Here is a 22000-nt window from a genome sequence, read left to right as displayed (position 1 = left end):
TACTTGATTGTTAGCTGAAAGTGACTCAGTTGTATGAGTCTTAGTAGAGAGAAACCAGTTTAGGTGTATTTAGCTGACTTATGGACATCAATCTATTGAGTTGTGTGTAAACTTAGTGTTTCAACATTATAATTCTCAAAACAAGATTTGTAAAAAGCAAAGCTGTATGCATATCCAAAAGGTGGGTCCAAGAGCAAATCCCTCCTGTAGACCTTAAGTGTGGTGATATCTGCCGTTACTCAAAAACTTAGGTGCTCCAGAGTCCCTGCTTTAGTGGACTTCAGTGTTCTCAGGGAAGGTTGTATATGGTATTCAGATATATTAAGATGTAGGAATAGATTTTGTTCCTGTGCTCATCAGATCCACAGTACTGAAGATTCCTACCATACTTAAGGTCCCCAGGAGCTAGTGAAATTGAAATGAAATTTGTATAGGAAATAGGCCTAGCACCTAAAAATCTTCCCAAGTAACCAGCCCCCAATTTTCTCCTGCAAGCCAGCTTTCAGTTTTGATAGCGGACTTTAGATATCTGTAACCTACCTTTTATCCCCCCTTTTCCTTGTGCTCTTACATACTTACAAGTGTCATAGCACAGCTCCACTATTACTTGCAGCCTAATTCATCCATTACTAAAGCTTCCCTTGAGTCAATCTAATACTTGTACGTGGTCTACACTTAGATTGAGCTAGCTATGTCATTTGGCAGTGAAAGATTTCATGCTGTGTGAGGTAGTTAGATTAGTGGTTCATACTAACCAGGTTGATGGAGAAATTCTTCATGTAGTTAGAGAAGTGGATTAATTACTTTGATAGCATTGATTTAGTAAGCATCTACACTATGGTAGTGCACCTGCAGTGCTACAGCTGTGCTGCTGTAGTAGACATTAAATTCAACTAAAAATAGCAGCTTTGGCAATCTGCTTCTGGTGGGATCAGCCCTGATGTTAGATCTATACTGCTTCAACAAAAGTACTGGAGGAATTCTATACTGAGGACTCAAGAGTATCCTGAAGCTCTCTGGTTCTCAGGCAGTATGCCCCCATGCCTCCAGGGGCTGTAGCATATTTCCTTATGGGGTGAATGGTGATGGTCCTGCTGTCTTCCACACCAACTTAATGATTTGCGCTGCAGGGGTTGCACAGAGGAATCACAATTGTACAACTAGCACCATATCATCCCCATGCTGAAGCAGTGCCTACTAGGCAAAACATTGGAGAAACAAGAAGTTTCTGAAGAATGGAATTGGCCTCTGGAACAGCTCACCTTCAATCCTTTTGTCTCCCCACACCCAACTCTTCATCTGCTTGCTTGCTTCCTTCCAGATCTTGTCAGTGCCTTTACCTACACTATTCACAGCCTTGTTTCCCCCTAGTCATACAATACTCTCTTGGTCCCCCCCTTGTCCCTACCAGCTCAGCTTCTGCTTTTTTCCCCCACTTTGTTCAAATTCCCATCTCTTTTCCATCTCCTTTTCAACCTCTTCTCCACCTTTGCCCCCAACCCATCTGCCCTCTTACCTCATCTTCCTCTCCCTGCATCCCTTTTCCCCCCAATCATTCTTCCTTTTTCCTCTGCCACATTTGTCTCCATCCACTGACTAAGTACACATCACTTGGCTCAAAATATAGTGATAGAGGTTCTCAAACTGGGGGTCAGAACCCCAAAGTGGGTCCCAACCCCATTTTAATGGGGGCACCAGGGTTGGCTGGCTTAGTCTTGCTGTGGCTTAGGGCCAAAGCCTGAGGATTCAGCCCTGCATGCTGGGACTCTGGTTACAGGCCCCCTGCCAGGGGCTGAAGCCCTTGAGCTTCAGCTTTGTCCCCACCCCCAGGTCAGTGGGGCTCAGGCTTTGGTCCCCCATCCTGAGGTCATGAACTAGTTTTTGTCAGAAGGGGGTTATGGTGCAATGAAGTTTGATAACCCCTCTTTAAGTATTATACAGTTGTGTAGTGCATATGTTAATTCCATCCAGGTCTGTAGATTTTTTTTTTGTTTTAAATCTAGCTTATAGATTTCAAAGCTCAAGGCTGACAAGGGCTTCTTTTAAGCCATGCTTCTATTTTCTGGTCTCCACTTGTCTAGATACATCACCTCACTTTCAATAAAAAGGGAGGGAGGGCTAGCTCAGTGGTTTGAGCATTGGCCTGCTAAAGCCAGGGTTGTTAGTTCAATCCTGGAGAGGACCACTTAGGGATCTGGGGCAAAATCAGTACTTGGTCCTGCTAGTGAAGGCAGGGGGCTGGACTTGATGACCTTTCAAGGTCCCTTCCAGCTCTGAGATAAATATATGGAGATATACCTATTTATAAAAAAAGATTACAAAATGTGCATCATGCTCTGGTGGAAAGACCCAGATCTTAAAATATCAATGCATGCCAGCATAAGTACAGTATTTTGATTATATTTGTAATCAAATGCAACTATAAAAGTCTCACTTCCAAGCCAGTGGAGAGTGGAGTATGACTTGATTATATTGTTATGCATGTGTCAGCACCTGTAACAAATGTTCATGGTCCTAGTTTCTCCCCTCCTTTGTACCATAGCATTAACATCAAAGAAATTAACAGTTGTAAATAAGTAGAATTTGGCCCATTAAAGGGAATGCTGATCACTGACATTTTTCTTTATAATTAGGACATTGAGGAATATATATTCCTCAAATTTTATGTCAGCTAAATATCGAGACAGTGTTAATTAGGTATCAAAGACAATAAAAAGTGCTAGTACTCCATTTGAAAGAATGAACAAAAATATATACATACCTTTAAGCTTTTGCTAGTAGGTGACATAACTTTAGCAGTATAATGGACAACTTGTTAGATAAGTATACTTTATAGGCATATGATAGCCAAATATTAACCTATGTAGTTTTCTCTGATAGTGCTGGTTCCTAACTCTAATAGGACTAACCAAACCCACAAATCTGAACATCCCCAGCCCAGGAAGTTTAGATATTACCCAAGCTGTAGTGGTCAGAAGATTGTATTTTCTACATGTGCTAAACTTCTATTTATGAACAAGTTGATCATCCTTTTCCACCATGTGCCCTTGTCTTGTGAGATATATCATAGTATTGCAACAGAACCGGCTTATTGTACCTGTGGTACTAGTAATAGTTGGCATTGGTCTGGAAAGCTAACTCCAGTTTGCCTCTGATAGGTCCCATAAGCATCTTATCCTTGAAATAGACAAAATACAATACGAATAAGTTAGGTGGGTTAAAGCCCTTTTGCCCTCACTTTTTTTTTTTTTTTTTTTTTTTAAAGTAGTGCAGATCACATGTTAAAAGTAATTGCCTCATAGATGCCTCCCTTCCCATTCTCATTTGCATGGAGTCAGTCATCTCCCTTTGGGGACCAAACAGTCCCAAGGCAACTGCAGTGATTGCATTAAAAGACAGCTGCTAAATACTATGTGAAATACTTTCTTAAATTTACTTTTCCATGTAAGCAGTTTAATAGATGGAGATAAGGAAGGGAAACCAAGCATCTGGAATAGTGGTACCACAGTTTGGGAACCACTGCACTCTGAAAATTGATTAGCGATAATCAGGTTATTGTTTTAGTTTTAACATAAGGAAATGAATTCTTTAGCAGCATATTGCACCTGTTCATTTGGTACAAAATAGTGCAGTGTTCACTAAACAATGTGAAGAGAACACATCTTGCTTAAATCATTTTGACTCATTTATAAACACTATTAACATTTACTTTGTATTTAAAAAGTCTTAAGAGTTAGAACAGCAGCAGAAAGAAGATCTCTGGCTCAAAGGAGCTTGCATGCTAATTTTGAACGTGGCATAGTGGGGTGAACAAGACTAGGGGGAAAAAGGGCTAACATCAGTAAAATAACATGTTATTCAGCAACTTAACTCAATTTAAAAAAAAAAAAAAAAAAAAATGGACCCATGACTAGGGAGAACGCCAATTGGCAGGGTTTTGTAGGCACTGCAGAGAGGTGGAACATGAGGAGGAATACATTTTGAAAGGAAGAAAATAAGAAATACTGACAATTATCTTCACTTACATCACAACAGTAATAGATTGTTTTGATAAGAATCCTCAGATCCTGAACTGAGCATGAAAAGAAGTCCTTAAAATTCAGACCCAATATCCCCCAGAGTATACTCAGCTCTAGATAGATACGGAGTCTTAAAAGCTAAGATTGTAAACGGACCATTTCTGCTAAGTCAAAAGAGGTGAAGGTTTGCTCAAGAGCTCTCTTTTTCTATATACAAAAATACCTTGAGCATGCTGTTGTGCTTTAACTATAGTCCATTAAAAGCAGCAACATGCTTCAGGAAGTACACAATCTTATGTCTGTTCATATCAGTCTTGTGTATGGAATTTTCCTCTCTATAATGAAGATTATATATGTTTGTGACCAATGTGAATTGAACAGGTAATGGTGTAGTTGTGTGAAACTAAAATATGTGCAAAAGGAAAGATGGGTTTTTGCCTGTAGGAATCCACTATAACAGGAAGTTAAAGAAATATATGAACTAAAGTGATAATCAGGACAACCTGATTCTGCATAGAGAATGCTGCAGTATGGCCATAAAGTTAGTGCAGACTAATAGTAGGAGTACAGCCATTGATGGGAATGCCTAAATAAAAACCTCATTTGCAATCTGAGAATAGCATTTAAACCTATAACTGCTCACTCAGATTTGAACATTTCCCCATATTCTGCTCCTTTTTTACCTCATGATATTGAGAAGGGAGAAGACACATAACGGAGTTAACACGTTTTGCTCAGTGCAGAAGATTATGTCTAATGTTTAACCTTGCCTGCCCCCCCCCCCCCCCCCCCAGCCTGTGCTTATCTTTGTGCTGGAGTGCAGCCAGGGCTGGTGTGACCTAGGCAGTCGCCTAGGGCGCTAGCATTTGGGGGGGCGGCATTTTCTTTGGCGGTGACCACGGCGGCCGGATCTTCGGCCACCCCGGTTGTCATCGGCATTTCGGCGAAGGGAGTTGGGGCAGGGAGGGCCGCCTGCAGCAAGTAAGGGGAGGGGGGGCGTGGCACGCAGGGGAACTCCCCGCCCCAGCTCACCTCTGCTCCGCCTTCTCCCCTGAGCACACCGCCCCGCTCTGCTTCTCTCCCTCCCAGGCTTGCAGCGCCAAACGGCTGATTGGCGCCGCAAGCCTGGGAGGCGGGAGAAGTGGAGCAGCGACGGCGTGCTCGGGGAGGAGGCGGAGCAGAGGTGAGCTGAGGGGGGAGGCGCGGGGGGGGGAGCTGCCGTACGGCTCCCCAGGCGGGGGGGAGGAGGAAGCTGCCAGGGAGGGGCACGCCGCAGGGTGGAGGGGGGGTGGAGAGCTGCCGCAGGGCTCAGGGAGGGCGCAAGGTGGAAGTTTCGCCTAGGGTGCAAAACATCCTGAGTGCAGCAACCGTGCTCACCCTGACACAGCTTGCAAATACTTGCAAGATTAAGGCTTGAGAGACACTCAGCTATTGCAACAATTGTGTCCCTCCTGCACATACTTGCCTGCTTCTTGTTTCCCTCCTCTCCTTCCTGGATATAACTGCTCCCTTGTACATGCTGTCAGACTGCCTCATTCCTCCTGAGAGGCAAGGGGACTGGGACTGACACAGCTACAACTACAATCCATTCCTCTTCTGCAGGTGGCTGGCAGCTCCAGTCCCAATGACTCCAGTCACTGAGGAGACTTCTGTTTCCTCTATTCTTAAGTGACAGCAGTCTGTAATAAAAAATAGTTCAACATTCAACTGCCTCTGCCTCACCTTCAGCTTCTTGAACCTCTGAGTCTGGAAACAAAAGCTCACACCACCTAATCAGCTGTCTGTCTATGGACCTCCAGTGGGCCACAAGCCACAGTTCGGGAACCATTGCTGTATCATTTAACAGCCATGACAGGCATTTAGAGCTAACAGGGTTTCCTATTTAGGCTAGGTGAAGCTCTCTCTAAGAGGTCAACGTTACTTCTCTTTCATAGAATGCCTCTGTAGATAGAAACTGAGAAAGGATGACTAGCTCAACACAGCAATACAAACTCCCCTGGTTGGTATAAAACAAGGGGAGTCGAAGTCCTGGGGCTGCAATTTATTAACTCTCCTATTTATCAGGCATGGAATGGACACGTTTTGATAATGTTCTGTCAAGGGGCACTTTGCATGAACACCTTAAATAGCACACTTAAAGGAGGTTATAGAAAAATAGCATTTGTTTGCACTATGTGCAAGGCCAAAGACAAAAGATGGAATATGACAATAGAAGTGGATAACATGAATTACTGGAAAATAACTAAAAAGCTTTAGCAATAGAACAGAAATCTTGGTACAAAAGGAAAAGGTCTGCTCGGGTGATGGTAAAGCTTTGTTGACATTTCAAATTAAAAATAGACACTATCATTCTGCTACTTTGGAAATAGCTGAATAGTTGATTCCCTATTATATTTCTTAGGCAGCCTAATTTAACTTTGTGCCAATTCGTGCAATGTTAATTAAAATGGACTGGATTATACCTTGAGGTAGCAGTAATCAATAGGTGGACCACAGGCCAAATCTGTACTGCCAGATGCTTTTGAACGGACCCTGAAATCTTTACTTATCATTATTGTTATTTTTCTCTGGAGTCTGGACCTTGACCAAGAAATTTGGACCTTGATCAAAAATAATTGACTACCGCTGCCTTGAGGAAATGGCTCTGCACTGGGGGGGGGGGGGGGGGGGGGCAGTGTGGAACAATGGAGGCAACCTGACAGACACACAAAGCCTCCGAGAGCTGTCAGGGTACAGGAGGAACACAAACAGATACCCTTGAAGGGGTGTAGAATCCTCATCCGTGCGCAGCTGACAAATTCTGCTGGTTGGAGCATGGACACATAGCCAGGGCTCTGCCAACTCTTCCCCACCCTGCCCCTTTCGGGTACCATGCATCCCCTGGGGAGTAGTTAGAGAACAGCAGCCCAGCCCTGACCCTACAGTGCCTGAGCATTCTCCTACATAGGGAATCTTCCACTGCTTTGTTAAATCGATTGTAGGAGAACTTTCCATTGGTTGAATGGTATTAAGTTCCCCCACCACTCCTGAGGACCGTGGCCATGGCCCCTCTGAAGCCTCCTCTACACCTCTGTGCATCTGAACTCTTGGATGGAGAGAAAGGGTAGAGAGCAAACATGAGTTCATGCACCCTTCATGCTCTTCCATTCTCCGAGAATCTCCATGCAACTCAGCTGACACTGATCAGACTTCCCATACTAGTTTAAATTTAAAATTAGTTCTATTCTGGATCCATCCAATTGGGTTCTTGGCATATTTTGGTTAGATTAAAAGTCAGTTTGTCTACTCACTGCTGGGAGTCGAACAACCCTTTGTTCAAGAACTGCAATATTAATCGTGTCTGACTGCCACTGCATTTGTAACATTGTCATCACTGCAACCGCTAGGCCTATTATTGGTATATTATATTTTTGTTAAGTGGCAACAATACGCTGGGCATTGTACAAGACAGAATGATACAGTGCTACCCTCCCCTCACCCCAAGAAGTTTATAATTTAAATAGACAGTGCAAATTAGAAGCAAAATTAATTGAGAGTCCCAGAAGATGCTCTTTTAAAGTATCTGCCTTTTCTGATGTAATGGGGTTGACTGAATTTTGATATGTATTAGCTTTATCGCCAATTGACTTTCCACCACATTGTGGGTCATTAGCCTGGCTTAGCCAGGGTCTGACTTTTTGCACACCCTTAGTTGCACACAAAGTTATTACTCATTCAAGTAATGTTATTGACCTCAAAAGAGGAATAACTAGGAGTAATGGGATGTTATGAAGAAAGGGAAAATTTGTCCTGAATAAAGATAATCTTCTCAACAGTGGAACAGACTGTGAAAGTCTCCCAAGCAAAGCAATAAAAGCCCCATGTCTTAAGACATTTAAAACTAGCCCAGGTAAAGGATGAGAACATATAGTTTAGAGAATAATCCTGCTCTGACATAGGGAGAGACTAGATAAGTTAATAGGGTTCTCTTTTAACTTCTAAAAGTACCATTCAGTGTGGGAGTCTTGTTGGATATCACTTCGCCTGTCTTTATGGTCCTTCTTGTCATTCCTCCAGTCCACTTTCCTACAAAACAGGTGGACATATTTTCTACAGCCAGCAAGGCGAAGAGGCAACTCAAAGATGTGGTATTGGCAAGAGAGAAATATAATTTTTTTTAATCTCGTTCTACAACAAAATGTAAATTGGTTACGCAGTGTGGTGTTTCTGTAATGTGTTTATTTCAGGGACCTCAAATTCAAATCGCCATGAGGGCCACATGAGGACTAGTACATTGGCCTGAGGGCCACATCACTGACACCTTTTCATACAAAGATACAAGAGCCTCCTCCTCTGCCCCTACCCCCACTCCACTCCTTCCATGAGGCCCTACCCCTGCCCCGCTTCTTCCCACCCCTTCCCTGCCCCCATTCCAACCCCTTCCCCAAATCCCCACCCCTGCCCCACCTCTTCTCCACCTCCTCCCCTGAGCATGCCACATCCCTGCTCCTCCCCCCCTGGAAAGTCCTAAGCGCTGGGAGGTAGGTGGGGGAGCGGGGACGTGGTGCGCTCGGGAGGGCAGGGGGTGAGAGGAGCTATGGTGGGCCGCAGGAAATAACTCTGCAGGCCACATGTTTGAGACTCCTGGTTTATTTCAACAAAGCAATACAGTTCAATACACTTCCATAATGTATCTCATTCAAAAGTATCAAGGAATGAGTCAATGTATAAATAAAAAAAAGATACAAGCTATACAAGTATATACTTGTATGGCTATGAGTGGAAGGCTAAAGATAAAATAATAATGGAGATACAGGAGCATGAACCAAAACCTTGCATCTCAACACTCCTGAACTCTGGGAATGTATACATCCAGATTGGATCTTGGACCAATCTCCAATTTTGTAATAAAATAGTAGTATTCATAAATACTTTGCCTTGAGATGGCAAACAGATGAAATGCTTTGACCTGACATTTGCACAGAGAAGAAAGATTTACACTGTGTGACAAGGCTATATAGTTGTGACAGAATTTCCTGCAATATCCTAGACAAACCTTGAATTAAGTTTAAGTATCTTAGGAGTTCATTGTATTAATAATGCAAATGTCTATGTATTATTGTGGGATCGTATTCAACGTCTAAAACCATGGGAAGTGTCATGAGCGTCAAAGGACTATTTGAAGAAGTGGGTCAAGAATGAACTTTTCAAGTTAAGAAGGTGTCACAGACCCACAGGATCTGTACTATGCTCCAGCCTTTAAATAGTCCCTTAGAGGAACACCTTCTGTGTGGCATCCCTCCTTCCCAAGTGGTTTCACTCTTCCTTAAAAGATAGGCCATTTGGTCTCGATACCAAGACTGAGGGCTGGTCTACACTACCGGGGGGGGGGGGGGGAGGGGGAGGGAGAGAGAAGGGGGAAAAAAAATCTAAGTTACACAACTTCAGCTATGTAAATAACATAGCTGAAGTCGACATACTTAGATCTACTTACCACAGTGTCTTCACTGTGGTGTGTTGACAGGAGACACTCTCCCGTCGATTCCCCTTGTGCATCTCATTGAGGTGGAGTACCAGAGTTGACGCTAGAGCGATTGGCAGTTGATTTATTGCATCTATACTAGACATGATAAATTGACCCCCGCTGGATCGATCGCTGCCCGTCGATCCAGCTGGCAGTGTAGACAAGCCCTGAGCCTCTCAGCTCAAGCCTACCTGCTTCACATGGTGAGCTCTGCCCAGCAAGTCCAACTAAGCTAGACTCCTGGTCAGAGACTTCTACAATCTTCAGGGACCAATGCTCCTCAGCAAGTATTTGCAGTGACACCAGGCTGCCTTTTCAAAATAGAGTAGGATGTGTGTCAACTGGGACACAGCATCAGGAAGTCCTTAGGTAAACAGAAACAAAGGTAAAGACATATTTCATTCTGGCCAAGCTAGTTCAGTTAGCCAGCCAAGTTGCTATGAAATCTATTTCTGGCTCTGGCCCTCCATCTCTCTGTCAGTCCCATGTGAGAGCTGCTGTCTCGTCCAAAAGCCAACCCTTTCCTCCAGCCACCTGATACCTTTCCCCTTTGTTCTTGAGCTGGAGCCCTTGCTCTGCTTCCTTGCCTTTCTCAGATTGGTTGCCAGGTATGAATGTCCTGGTTACTGGGGTTCCCATTGTCTTTGCAGATTCTCCATTCATATGGGTTGGTTTCAGCCGGTCCTTTAATGATCCATTCATTCTATCCCAGACAGCTATGTGACTCAACACCTCATGTCTCTTGCTGTGCCCTAAAAGCAGATTTAACCATTTTCCAATCATTGAGTAACATTGCAAAGTAAAGCAGGAAGCTGAAGCACACATACAAATCATAAAAATATTACAGAAAATCCACCCTTCATCACAGTAGGTTTCCCAGAAAATCTTGGGGACACGTTATGCAAACACACTTACTCCGGTTATGCAAGAACTCAGCCTTTTAAAGCTTCACCCCGAGAGGGGGACCTATTATAACAAGTAACCAGCAGGCAGGAAGACAGATAAAAAGACTGATGCCGGGAAAGTTGGCACCTATGGCCCTTGCCTTGGCATTGGCTTCACTCTTTATATTACAATTTATGTCATTCTGCCAAGCATGAAATGCCATTTTCTTTTCATTGATGAGTTTCTCAATTTCAGAATCATTCTTGTCAAAACCAGTCCTGATGTTTTCTGGTTTGGTAGCCTATGGTTTCCTCACAGGCATTGATGATTACTGCTTTCAGCTGGCTCCAATGTTCCTCAATTTCTTCTGGAAATTCTGATGGGAACTTTTCTTCTAAGATTGTTTGGAAGTGGTCACGCTTAACAGGGTCCTTCAAATCTTGAACCTTCAACTTGCGCCTGACCTGCTTCTTTTGCAGCCTCCATTTGGGAGCGATCTTAATTTTCATTGTGGATCGAATAAGGCGATGATCAGTCATCAGCACTTGTCATTGCTCTTGTGAGAAGTAGGTCACTATGATCTCGGGCACGAACTATGACGTAGTCGAGAAGATGCCAGTGCTTTGACTGTGAGTGTCTCCAAGATGTTTTGAACTTTTCCTTTTGTCAGGAAAAAAAAAAAAAAAAAAAAAAAAGAGTGTTCGTAATAAGTTCATGTTCAGCACACTTGGTCAGGAGCAGAATTCCATTTGAATTGCTTTTGCCAACTCCTTCTTTCCCGATTGTTCCTTTCCACAGGTCTGAGTCTCGTCCACCACGTGCATTGAAATCCCCCAGAAGGATGATCTTGTCTTCTGTAGGGGTCTCCAATAAAATGGTTTCCAACTAAGAATAAAAGTCTTCCTTTATATTCTCATTGGGATCCAGTGTTGATGCATAGGCGCTCACAATAGTTACCTGTTGATTTTTGGTGTGCCTCAAAGAGTCATAAACCGCTCATTGTTGCCAACTGGAACCTTGTAATGGTGGAGAGGCTTGCGTGTCTCAATGACCCCGAAAGCAATGCTGCCTGGAGTCATGTACTCCCTTAGGGCTATCCATGGCAGAACGGTCAAGGGCGAGGTTCCAGACAAAGTGTGAGCCAAGAAGTCCCTAACAACAGAGCAGATAGAGGATAACTGCACAATGGAGGAGAAACTGTTATGTAATGTTACAACGGCTGTGAAGGTGGATGAAGGCTGCAGCAGATAGAGGATCGCCAATCATCATGGTATCCGTGCCATTGGTTTCAAGTCCTCTATCTGTCAAGGATAGTGGGGGGACTGTTGTGCACCAGTCTCCCCACTTTAAAAGAAGTCCTGCACAGATAGACATCTTCCAGTTTTTTTGGGGAAAAACAACATTTGCACAAGTCAAAAGTCTGGTGGCAATCAGTAACGGGAACAGGACAGTGAAATCCAGAAGTTCCTAGTCACAGACCGACACAGACAGTGGGTTTGTGATACAGTCTTGCTCAAGGATTGAGGCGGGTTGAGCATCTCAGCAGCTGCACTCACAACTGAGCAGTTCTTTTTAGGATCCACTCTGCTCACCCCACATGGTAAGGGGTTAGAAAAGGTACTCTAAAAATAGTCTTGCCTTTGTTTTTTCTGGCTGGATAGCCACATCCAGCAGGATCACCACCTCAGTGGTCGAAAATGTAAGAAACTTTTCAATTTTGGAACGTACATACCCTGATGGACAACTTAAACGGCGACCGACCAGAGCGACATACAGCCATTATTGCTTGTGAATTGAGTCGGTTCAACATCAATATTGCTGCTTTGTCCGAAACTAGAAGAGCTGAAAGACAGGTGAGGGAGGAGAAAGGAGGATATACCTACTTCTGGAAGGGAAAAATCTATAGATGAACCCCAATTGCATGGAGTGGGCTTTTTCCATCATATACAGGGTTAACAGTTGGGTTCAGTAGCTCTCCACACACCCCATTATACAAATTCTTCCAGCTCCCCTGCTTTCACCTTAAGAATAAAGGTGCTTGCTTAGAAAGAGCTGTGTAGTTCCTTAACAATGGGCAATTATGCTGTTTATGGTCTCTGAAGAGAAAGCAAAGCACAGACACTGGCCTGTTTAGGCGCTCTAATTTTCTTGGGATATCAGTATAGGCAGGGAGCTGTGCAACCTGGAATACCCTGGTCAGGAGGAAGAGAAACATGTCTCCACCCAGGAGACATGACAGCTGGGGAGCCGGAAGCCTGACAATGGATCATAGAGGGGGAGTGCAGATGCAGTTGCCCTGAACTTTAACTATGAAGTCACGGTCTAGGGGGTTGATAAGTCTTACTTTGATCCCTCTCTTGTAATGTAATAGCTGTATCAAACACAACCTATAGGTGAACAAAGACACAAACTTAAAGGGATACTATCAACTTGATTTTTTAAATTTACTACCTTTTAAAAAATCATGTTCTGACAGACTACCTTCTAACATTTTAGTTCTACAGGTCAGCTTTTGCTGGTTTGTGTCATACTCCTTAATGTTAAAAAAATATATATTCACCCTTTTATGAATTCTTTAAGGCCCAGATCAGCAAACTCTCACCTGCTGAACATGCATAAGTAATTTCATTGAAGCCAGTGCAACTACTCACATGAATAAAAATGAGCAGGTGCACAATTGCTTGCAGGATTGGGGCTTGAGTGTGACAGTAATTGTGTTATTTATTTCTAGTAATAGAAGCATTTCATTTTCAATATTTGCCTCACTTTTTAAAAAGTCTAAATTAAGCCCCCTCTCCCCCCCCTTTTTTTGAGCACTTTCAAATTCCACCCAGGTGAACCTTAATTAATGTGAGCCTGGATTTCCAATATTGGTTATTGAATGATTTATCTGGATATGAAAAATAAAAGTAACACAAAATGAATTGTTTATAACTTTATATAAAAAAATGAAAAAGTATGATTTACTCCTAATTACTAAAATAAAGCATGTATCACAATAGAGTAAGGGGTTTGACACTGTCCTACTTTACATTCTCATAAGCAAACTAGGGAAATATGGTTTAGATTGGCAGTTCTCAACTAGGGATCCATGAGCGCTTGCAGGGGGGCCACAAGGCCCCACAGCTGAAACTCCAAACCCCAGCAACCCATCACGGGGCTGAAGCTGGGAGTGACATAGGGTTGACCTGCTGGGCCCTGGTATTTTTACAGCACATTTTGGGGGGGAGGGCCTCAGAAAAAAAAAAAGAAGAAGGTTGAGAACCCCTGGTCTACATGAAATTACTATAAGGTGGGTGCACAACTGTGTTCAAAGAGTAATCATCAATGATTCACTGTTACACTCTTCCAGTTTATCTATTAGGATCCCCCAGGGGTCAGTACTATTCAATATTTTCAATAATAACTTTGATAATGGAGTGGAGAGTGTGCTTATAAAATTTGCAGAGGACACAAAGCGGAGATGAGTTGCAAGCACTTCAGAGGACAGGATTAGAATTCAATATGACCTTGACAAATTGGAGACTTGGTCTGAATTCAACAACATTAAATTCAATAAGGACAAATACAAAGTACTTCACTTAGGAAGCAAAAAATCAAGTGTACAATACAAAATGGGGAATAACTGGCTTGGTGGTAGTACTGCTAAAAGGTTCAGAGGTTTATAGTGGATCTCACTGAATATAAGTCAACAATGTGATACAGTTGTGAAAAAGGCTAAAATCATTCTGAGGTGCTGTAAAAGACCGGGGCCTTCTACAACACTCTCTTCCAGCTGGACCCAGGCTAGTGCCTGCAGAGCCAGCTCCATCCCTGGGGCCTTCTCACAGAATCCAGGGAAGGTAGTTTCCAGTCAGATTAATTGCTGTGGGTTTTATTTCAAATCCTCATAACAGAAATCAGAATCAACACTTTGTAACCTCTCCACACAGTCTGTATAGGTTAAGTCCCTTTCTCCCAAGTCTGTCCCTCACCCCACAAACTCATCAACCCAAAAGTTCTTACCTCAGCGCCTTTTTTGTGATAACAGGACTTTCCCCAGTTTCCCTTCTGTTTCTTAGAGCTGCTCCTCCCAGAATTTGCTCCAGGCTCTAGCAGGTATTACAGCTCCCTCTTCTATATCCCGCTCCTCCTTTTCTAAGGATTAGCCAGTTAAGGTGCCGGTCTGTTCCCAGGTGCAGTGGATGAGGCTAATTAGCCAGCCAGGCAGCTGCAGGCCTCTGACCCCAGAGAAACAGATTTAAATGTTTTATTAAAGCTAATGTTAAAATAATTATATAATACATAGGTTGAGAAAAGAGTGTCTGTACATCTGGGTATAGTGCTTAGATTACCCACAAATACAAAGTTTATTTTTAAAGTCGTAAGATACATATAGTGCATAATCAGCAATAATCAAAATTTAGGTGAATCAATTTAATAATAGTTTAGATATCTAGCATCCATGCATTCAGGTATATTACTCATGAAAAAAGTTTTACAGAGAGTTGGTGGCGGAAAGCAAAATATATCAATGACTGAAGATTGTCCCTCCGTAATTGAGAATTTAGGATAGGTTGTCCATTTAGAGAAAAAAAACAGTCCATCAGAAAAGTATTTGAGTTACTTTCCTGACTGCGCTTCTCATGGGCACTTCAGCTCATCCCTCCTGGTATTGCTGATGTCCGGTGATGTGTTCTATGTAGATGTCCCTTGACCACCTGATGGCATCTGCCACCATGAGTTGCCACATCAGCCAAGCGTATCGTTGACTGACTCCACATTCTCTCAGCACTCGTTCGTTACCGGGGTCCCATGCATCCAGGGCTCCGACAATCAGCACGTGAGTTTGGACCTCGTAGCCCCTAGCTCTCCGGGTGTCAGCCAGAGGGGCGTATTTCTCCAGCTTTCGAGATTGGGCATCATGGAAAGTTGGAGTCCTGTTTTCGAAGGGCACTATGATGTCCACCATGATGATCTTCTTCCGGTCCCTGTTAATGATGATGATATCTGGTCGCAGTTGGCTGTTGGTTCCGGGGATGACGGAGTTCATGGCTACCTTCCCCACAGGTGGCGGGATGGCCAGGGCTGTCCCTAGCTATTTTGGTGCCCTATGCAGCCCCCCCGTGGGGAGGAGTGGCGGGGGGGCTGGCCCCAGGCGTCCGCGGGGGGCTGTGTGGGGCCCCGCCCCAGGCCTCCCTGGGGGACGGGGGTAGGGGAGCTTTAGGCCACTTCAGTGGAGTGACCCGGCCCCAGTCTGCTCCGCTTCCCTGGCTCCCAGGCTTGGGGGGAAGGGGGAACCGCCCCCCAGCACTCGCCGGCGCTGCGGCTGGAAGCCAGGGGAGCGGACCAGGCTGGGGCTGGGTCACTCTACTTACCGATGAGTGCAGGCCCGACCACTTCTAGAGTCCTCAAGGAGTGGGGGCAGGGCAGGGGTGGGAAGAGGCGAGGCAGGGTGGAGCAGGGGCGGGGACTCTGGGGAAGAACGGAGCTGTGTACTTTGCGTATGCATATGGGTAAGGACGGCCCTGGGGATGGCTCTGCCCAGGCAATCTTGGATGGCATTGTGTCGCAGCTGCCAGGCTCTGGAATGGGGCTTGCAGCTACACAGGACGTGGGATAATATCTCATTGGCATAGCCACACTTCCTGCATCGCCACACCTCCTGCATCGCTTGTCCTGTGGAAATGTGGAGTGTGGTAGGTAAGATGCACGGGAGGTCATTGTCTAGCTCTACTTGGCACTAGTGAGGCCTCAGGTGGAATATTGTGTCCAGTTCCAAGTGCCACGCTTTAGGGAAAATGTGGACAAATTGGAGAGTGCTGGAAGAAGAGCAACAAAATGATGGGTTTAAAAAACCTGACCCACCAGGAAAGGTTAAAAAAAATGGGCATGTTTAGTCTTGAGAAAAGAAGATGGGGGGGACCTGATAGTCTTCAAATATGTTCAGGGCTGTTAGAAAGGGGAGGTGATCAATTATTTTTCATAGCCCCTGAAGGCAGGACAAGATGGAATTGGCTTAGTCCGCAGCAAGGGAGATGGAGGGTGGATATTAGGAACAAAATTCTAATTAATAGTGTAGTTAAGCTCAGCAATAGGCTTCCAAAGGAGGCTATGGAGTCCCCAGCATCCAGGTTTTTTTAAGAACAGGTTGGACAAGCACCTGTCAGGAATGATCTCTAGGTTTACTTGGTCCTGCCACAGCCCAGGGGGCTGGACTTGAGGCCCTTTGAGGTCCCAGTTCCAGCCTTATATGTCTAGTTCTCTAAGCTCACTTTGGTGTCTTTTTAGCAGTATAAGCAAAGGTACATTTACCCCCACCTGCAAACTCGCACATGAGCAGCCCCCGGCAGTCAGGGGGCAGAAGAGTTTGCAGGATCCGGGCTTGAACTGGTTCATCTTTTGCTGGTGCACGTTCCCCGTTGGGGACAATGGGTCACCCCAAGCCCCCCGACCAGCGGCCCCGGGCAGCAGGCGTCTGAAAAGAAAGGCGCGAAACCGCGGACAGCTGCGCCCCAGGCACGCGGGGCGCGCCCCAGCCAGCCCGGGGGAGGGCCCCCGCTGCTGCAGCCGGCCGGCCAGTGGCGTGTGCGCTGTGTGCGCACACCCCGCCATGTGCGTACGTAGCGACGGCCGCCGGGCTGGGGCTGGGCTGCGAGGGGAGGAGGCGGCTCCTAGCGGTTGCCGGGATCCCTTTAAAAGCTCGGGCTTCAGAGGCGCTCAGGCAGCGGCACTGCAGCTGCAACATCATCTCCATCTCCATCTTCTCCTCCTTCAGCAGCTGCAACAGCTGCCCTCGCGCCGCCGGCGGGGCTCCCTCCGTTGTGTCGGTACTTGTGGGGCACACGCTGCTGTTCCCAGCCCGGATCTACCCCTCCCTTTCCATGCGCCTGCCGACCATGTCCACTAACTTCCTGCTCGCGCCCATCCTGGAGTGCCCCTCGGACTTCTTCCAGAGCCGGGACATCAAGCTGGCGGTGCTGGGGGCCGGCAGCGTGGGCAAAAGCGGTGAGTTCAGCTGGGCGCGCCGCTGCCTGGGGGGCTCCCGCCTGCCGAGGCGCGGGGGGTGGGAGCCGCGATCCAGGGGCCGTAGCTGGGGCTGGGGAGCGAGAGACAGCCTGGGCTCCATCGCACGTGGAGAGATCCCGGAGGCGAAGGAAGGAATATTCCTGAAAACAGAGGGATGTTGGCTGAGTCTGTCTGGGTTGTTTGTGGCACTTGGTCAGGAGAGAAGCGCCGAAGTCAGAGATGCTTCTTGGCTTAGCTGGCGAATTCCTTCATAGCCACAGAGTTTTTCCAGTAGCCAGGCAGGCCAAGCCTATTGTCCAATTCTTGTTTGTTTGACTGGCTTTGATCTAGCTGTACACCCCTCCAATCCAAATATGACAATGATTTTTTTTAAGGCTCTTTCTGCATTAACATCCGTTGATAAACCTGTAGATGTACATACCTGGGAGTGCCAGAGGGGTTAGAGTGTGATTGTACTGTGTTTTGCCATGCGGCTATTAATAAAAGCATCTGGTTCTTTTCAGCTATGATTGTTCGATTCCTAACAAAGAGGTTTATTGGAGACTATGAACCCAATACAGGTGAGGATTTATTTTTTAATGCCTGTTTTCAGAATCTACATGCTAGCTACCATGTTTCTTTAGAATTTCTTCCCCCTGCCCCAAAGCAACAGTTTTAATTATCTTTATTTATTTCTCAGGAAACTTGTATTCAAGACTTGTTCATGTAGAGGGAGACCAAGTTTCCATACAGATCCAAGACACGCCAGGATGTATTCAGGTACAGAAATGCTTCTGAGCTAGCAATGGGGGACTTGATCCAAACTCCACTGAAAGTCAGTAGAAATGCAGTCTTTCTTTCCTAATCATTAGAACCATTCATGCATCACTGCCTACAGTTATTTTATGACTAATAGCTGTGATTAAAGGTACATTAGCAAACATTTCCATAAATAGAATGGATTTAAGCCTGTACAAAAGAATCTGTAATGGCTGTTTGGAATGCAGTTATATCAAACTTATTATGTTGAAAGTTTATTAACAGACAGTTTAAAAAAAACTTTATTTAAAATACTAAATTTAAGACCTACTAGAACGTGCATGATAATGTACTTAGACAACATAAATCACTAGCACACGTTTTTCAAGCAAGCAAGCTACTCTAGCATATTTAATAAATCTGCAGGGGGGGGGGGGGAATCTGGTTTTAGTCATGTTATACTAGCAGCCTAAGTACTAAGCTAAATGTACAGCAATTAAATCATTTGATTTAATTTAAAATGATTCAAGATGAAACATTAGTTTTCACAATTCTGTTCTTTAAGTCTGCGTTAAGTAGTTATGCTCTATCAGGCCTGGTCTACACGGGTGGGGAGGCTGGGGGGGGAATTGATCTAAGATACGCAACTTCAGCTACGTGAGTAACCTAGCGGAAGTCGACGTACTTAGATCGACTGAGTTAACTGCTGATGCTCCCCCGTCAACTCTGTCTGCGCTTCTCGCTCCAGTGGAGTACCAGAGTCGACAGGACAGCGCTCAGCAGTCGATTTATCGCCTCTAGACTAGATAGACGCTGCCCATCGATCCTGCGGGTAATGTAGACGAGTCCTTAATAAAGACTCAGAAGTTGAGCCATTGCTTAAATAGTTAGACCTGCCTCCTAATTAATAGGAATCAAGTTCATTAGATTGTGCAGTGTGGTCAGATGTCTTGTTGCTTTATTAATCTGTTTGAAAATAGTACAATTTAAGCTTCATCATTCCATTATCTAACTTCCAATCATTCCTTTACAGGTGCAAGAAGGCTTTGTACAGATGTTGGACTCTCTTTCCAGATGTGTGAAGTGGGCAGAGGGCTTTCTCTTGGTCTATTCTATCACAGACTACAGTAGCTATCAGTCTATTCGTCCTCTCTATCAGCACATACGCAAAGTCCATCCAGACTCTAAAATACCCATCCTTATTGTGGGAAACAAAGGGGATCTCCTCCATGCAAGGCAGGTACAGACCAATGAGGGGATACAGCTGGCTAATGAACTGGGCACTGTGTTTTTAGAAATCTCCACTAGTGAAAACTACCATGGGGTGTGCGATGTTTTTCAGTATCTTTGCAAGGAGGTTAGCAAACTACACCACAGCAGCTGTGGAGACAAAAGGAGATCGTCCATCATCCCTCGACCCAAGTCTCCCAACATGCAAGATCTAAAGAGACGTTTCAAACAGGCATTATCTTCCAAAGTCAAATAAACCCCAACACTGAGTCATGTGCTACTAAATGGACTTATTTTTATAAACTGTGAATTTTAAAAAATATATTTATTTTTGTACTCATGCCACTAATGGGTGGGTGGAAGTATGCAATTTTTTGTTTTCTTTTGTAAGAACTACTGTGCTGAAACAAACTGGATTTTGCTAGTGGTTAGAGAAAGGGATTGAGCCAGGAGCCGTGGGTTCTAGTCCTGGTTTGGATGGTGACTTTCTGTTTAACCTAGGCTACATTGCTGTGTCTGTGCCTCCGTTTCCCTGTCTGTAAAATGGGGATGATAACATCACACCTTTTGTCAAATGCTGTGAGTTCCTTGGCTGACTAGCTTTACATGTGTAGAAAGTATTATTAAAGGTGAAATGATAAAACTCTTTGGTTGCAATAGTCCTGTTTGTAATAGAACATTTATCAGGCCTTCCCTCCTTCATCGCTGATAAATTGGTACCTGAGAGTGTGCCTAGAATTTGGGTTATTTTGCCAGCATCTGTAGAGAGGCACCAAGTCCTTTTGACTAACTTGTCGTTTTTGTTATACTGTGCTGTTCACAATATGCATTATATTATACAAGCATTACCACACACCTTGCACTAGGAGATCACTGGTGTATATCCTCTGCCCTAAAGTAATCATTTGTGTATATCCATTGGCTTCCATGTATTTTCAGCAGGGATGAATGTTTCCTTGCAAGTCACTGTGGGCCAAAGTGCTGGTTTTGGAGGTTCTGTGAAGGTCCATAAGTGGGAGGCATTGCTGTCATATTGCTCTTGGAGTAGTATAGCAGTAGATCTACTGAGAACAAAATTGATTGACATACATTCTATTTATAGAGAAGTGGTTGTATTTAAAGGAATGACTTGTTTTTTTCTCAAGGCTTTTTTCACAGGTATGCAAAGGCAAGGCAGTAGATTTATATGTGACAGTTTATCTAGTGTAAACTATGCTATATCAGAATGGTTGTAATAACTGTTTTTAAAGGGTATTATAACACGAAATAGGGTCTTAGTTAATGGAACATGCTTCTAAAGCATGCCACCATTTTGGCAAGCTACAGCTATACTCTCCCAGCTATTTATATAAAATGCTCACTCAGGCATAACTCCTGGTAGGCTTCAATAGAAGTTATAGCTAGCAGTGTTTGCAGGTTTGGGACCAAAGATTGTTATGCAGGTGGTCGTTTTTCCCCCTCCCATCTTCTCCTTCCTATTTTTTACAAATATTTTACTTTCACAACCTATCCTCTGCTGGTGCTACAATGAAATCCATAATTCTCTGTCTATATCAGCCATTGTTATGGCATCAGACTCATCAGAGTTTTAACACTATGCTTCCTCTCCCCCCTCCCCACCCCCCCAACCCACTAGGATTTATAGATGGAAATCCTATTGACATCAGAGGGAATTGCACATGTAGCTCTGGGGTAGAGTATAGACCACAGCATTAAGTAAGAGGAGATGCTCTGCAAAGGAATGCCATTTTTAAAATCCCACAGGGCCCAAATCCTGCAGCCTTTACTCAGGGCTGAATTCATCCAACATACACTCCTTGCAACCCCTTTGGCAACTGCACCACTGTTCCTCTTTTATGGGCCAACAAAAGCACCCTCTCCCTGGCTTCTGGTTCTGTAGCTATCAGCTCTCTTAGGCAGAGACATGCATCTGTCCCCTTCTGACTGCAGTGTTTTCAGGCTGCACAGTTCCCTGTCTACACTGTGTGAATTCCCCAGCAATTCAGACTGCCTGAGCAGGCCTGCTTTGCTTTTTTTCCTCAGAGGCTGTGAACAGTGTAACTGCCCACAGTTATAAAGGTACTGCACAACTTTTTCTAAGCAAGCACATTTATTGCTAAGGTGCAAGCATTATAGAGAAACCATATTAAAACAAGAACCATGCATGCTAATAAGCTTACCTGAAATCACCCCATCTCCAGCAAGGGCTCTGGTAGGAGTCAGTGCTTCAAAACCCAGCAAGGGGGTTTTGTGTGGTTACAAGTTCATAACTGCCTTGGCTGAGAATAAGCACGTCTGTGAGTCACTCCTTTACACAGTTTGGGCTTCTGATCTTGTCCTCATGTAACAGGCACTCAACAGACAATGGTTCTCTCCTCAGGGTGAGGCTTCAAAAAGCAGAGCTCTTGCATAATAGAGGAGGTATGTCTGCATACACCTCCCCCAAGATTGTTCCTGGGAAACCCACTTAACTACAGTATCCAAAGGGTAACCATATTCGTCTGTATCCAGAGAAACAACGAGGAGTCTGGTGCCACCTTAAAGACTAACCGATTTATTTAGGCATAAGCTTTCATGGGTAAAAAACCCACTTCTTCAGATGCCTGGAGTTACTGAA

At 44.6% G+C, this 22000-nt stretch overlaps 1 protein-coding gene across 1 annotated transcript; it reads left to right on the top strand.

Moving 5' to 3' along the window:
- The first annotated feature begins 17125 nt into the window (after positions 1-17125).
- RASL11A (RAS like family 11 member A) lies at positions 17126-20029 on the top strand. The gene is made up of 4 exons (XM_054015576.1): positions 17126-17394; positions 17919-17975; positions 18095-18174; positions 19187-20029. The coding sequence occupies exons 1-4, from the start codon at positions 17271-17273 to the stop codon at positions 19637-19639; spliced, it is 714 nt and encodes a 237-aa protein (XP_053871551.1). The 5' UTR covers positions 17126-17270; the 3' UTR covers positions 19640-20029.
- The last annotated feature ends 1971 nt before the right edge of the window (positions 20030-22000 follow it).

Source organism: Malaclemys terrapin, chromosome 1 (assembly GCF_027887155.1).
Source record: "Malaclemys terrapin pileata isolate rMalTer1 chromosome 1, rMalTer1.hap1, whole genome shotgun sequence".
NCBI classification, from domain to species: domain Eukaryota; kingdom Metazoa; phylum Chordata; order Testudines; family Emydidae; genus Malaclemys; species Malaclemys terrapin.
The sequence above is the reverse complement of the archived record's forward strand: the minus strand, read 5'-3'. Positions and strand labels throughout refer to the sequence as shown.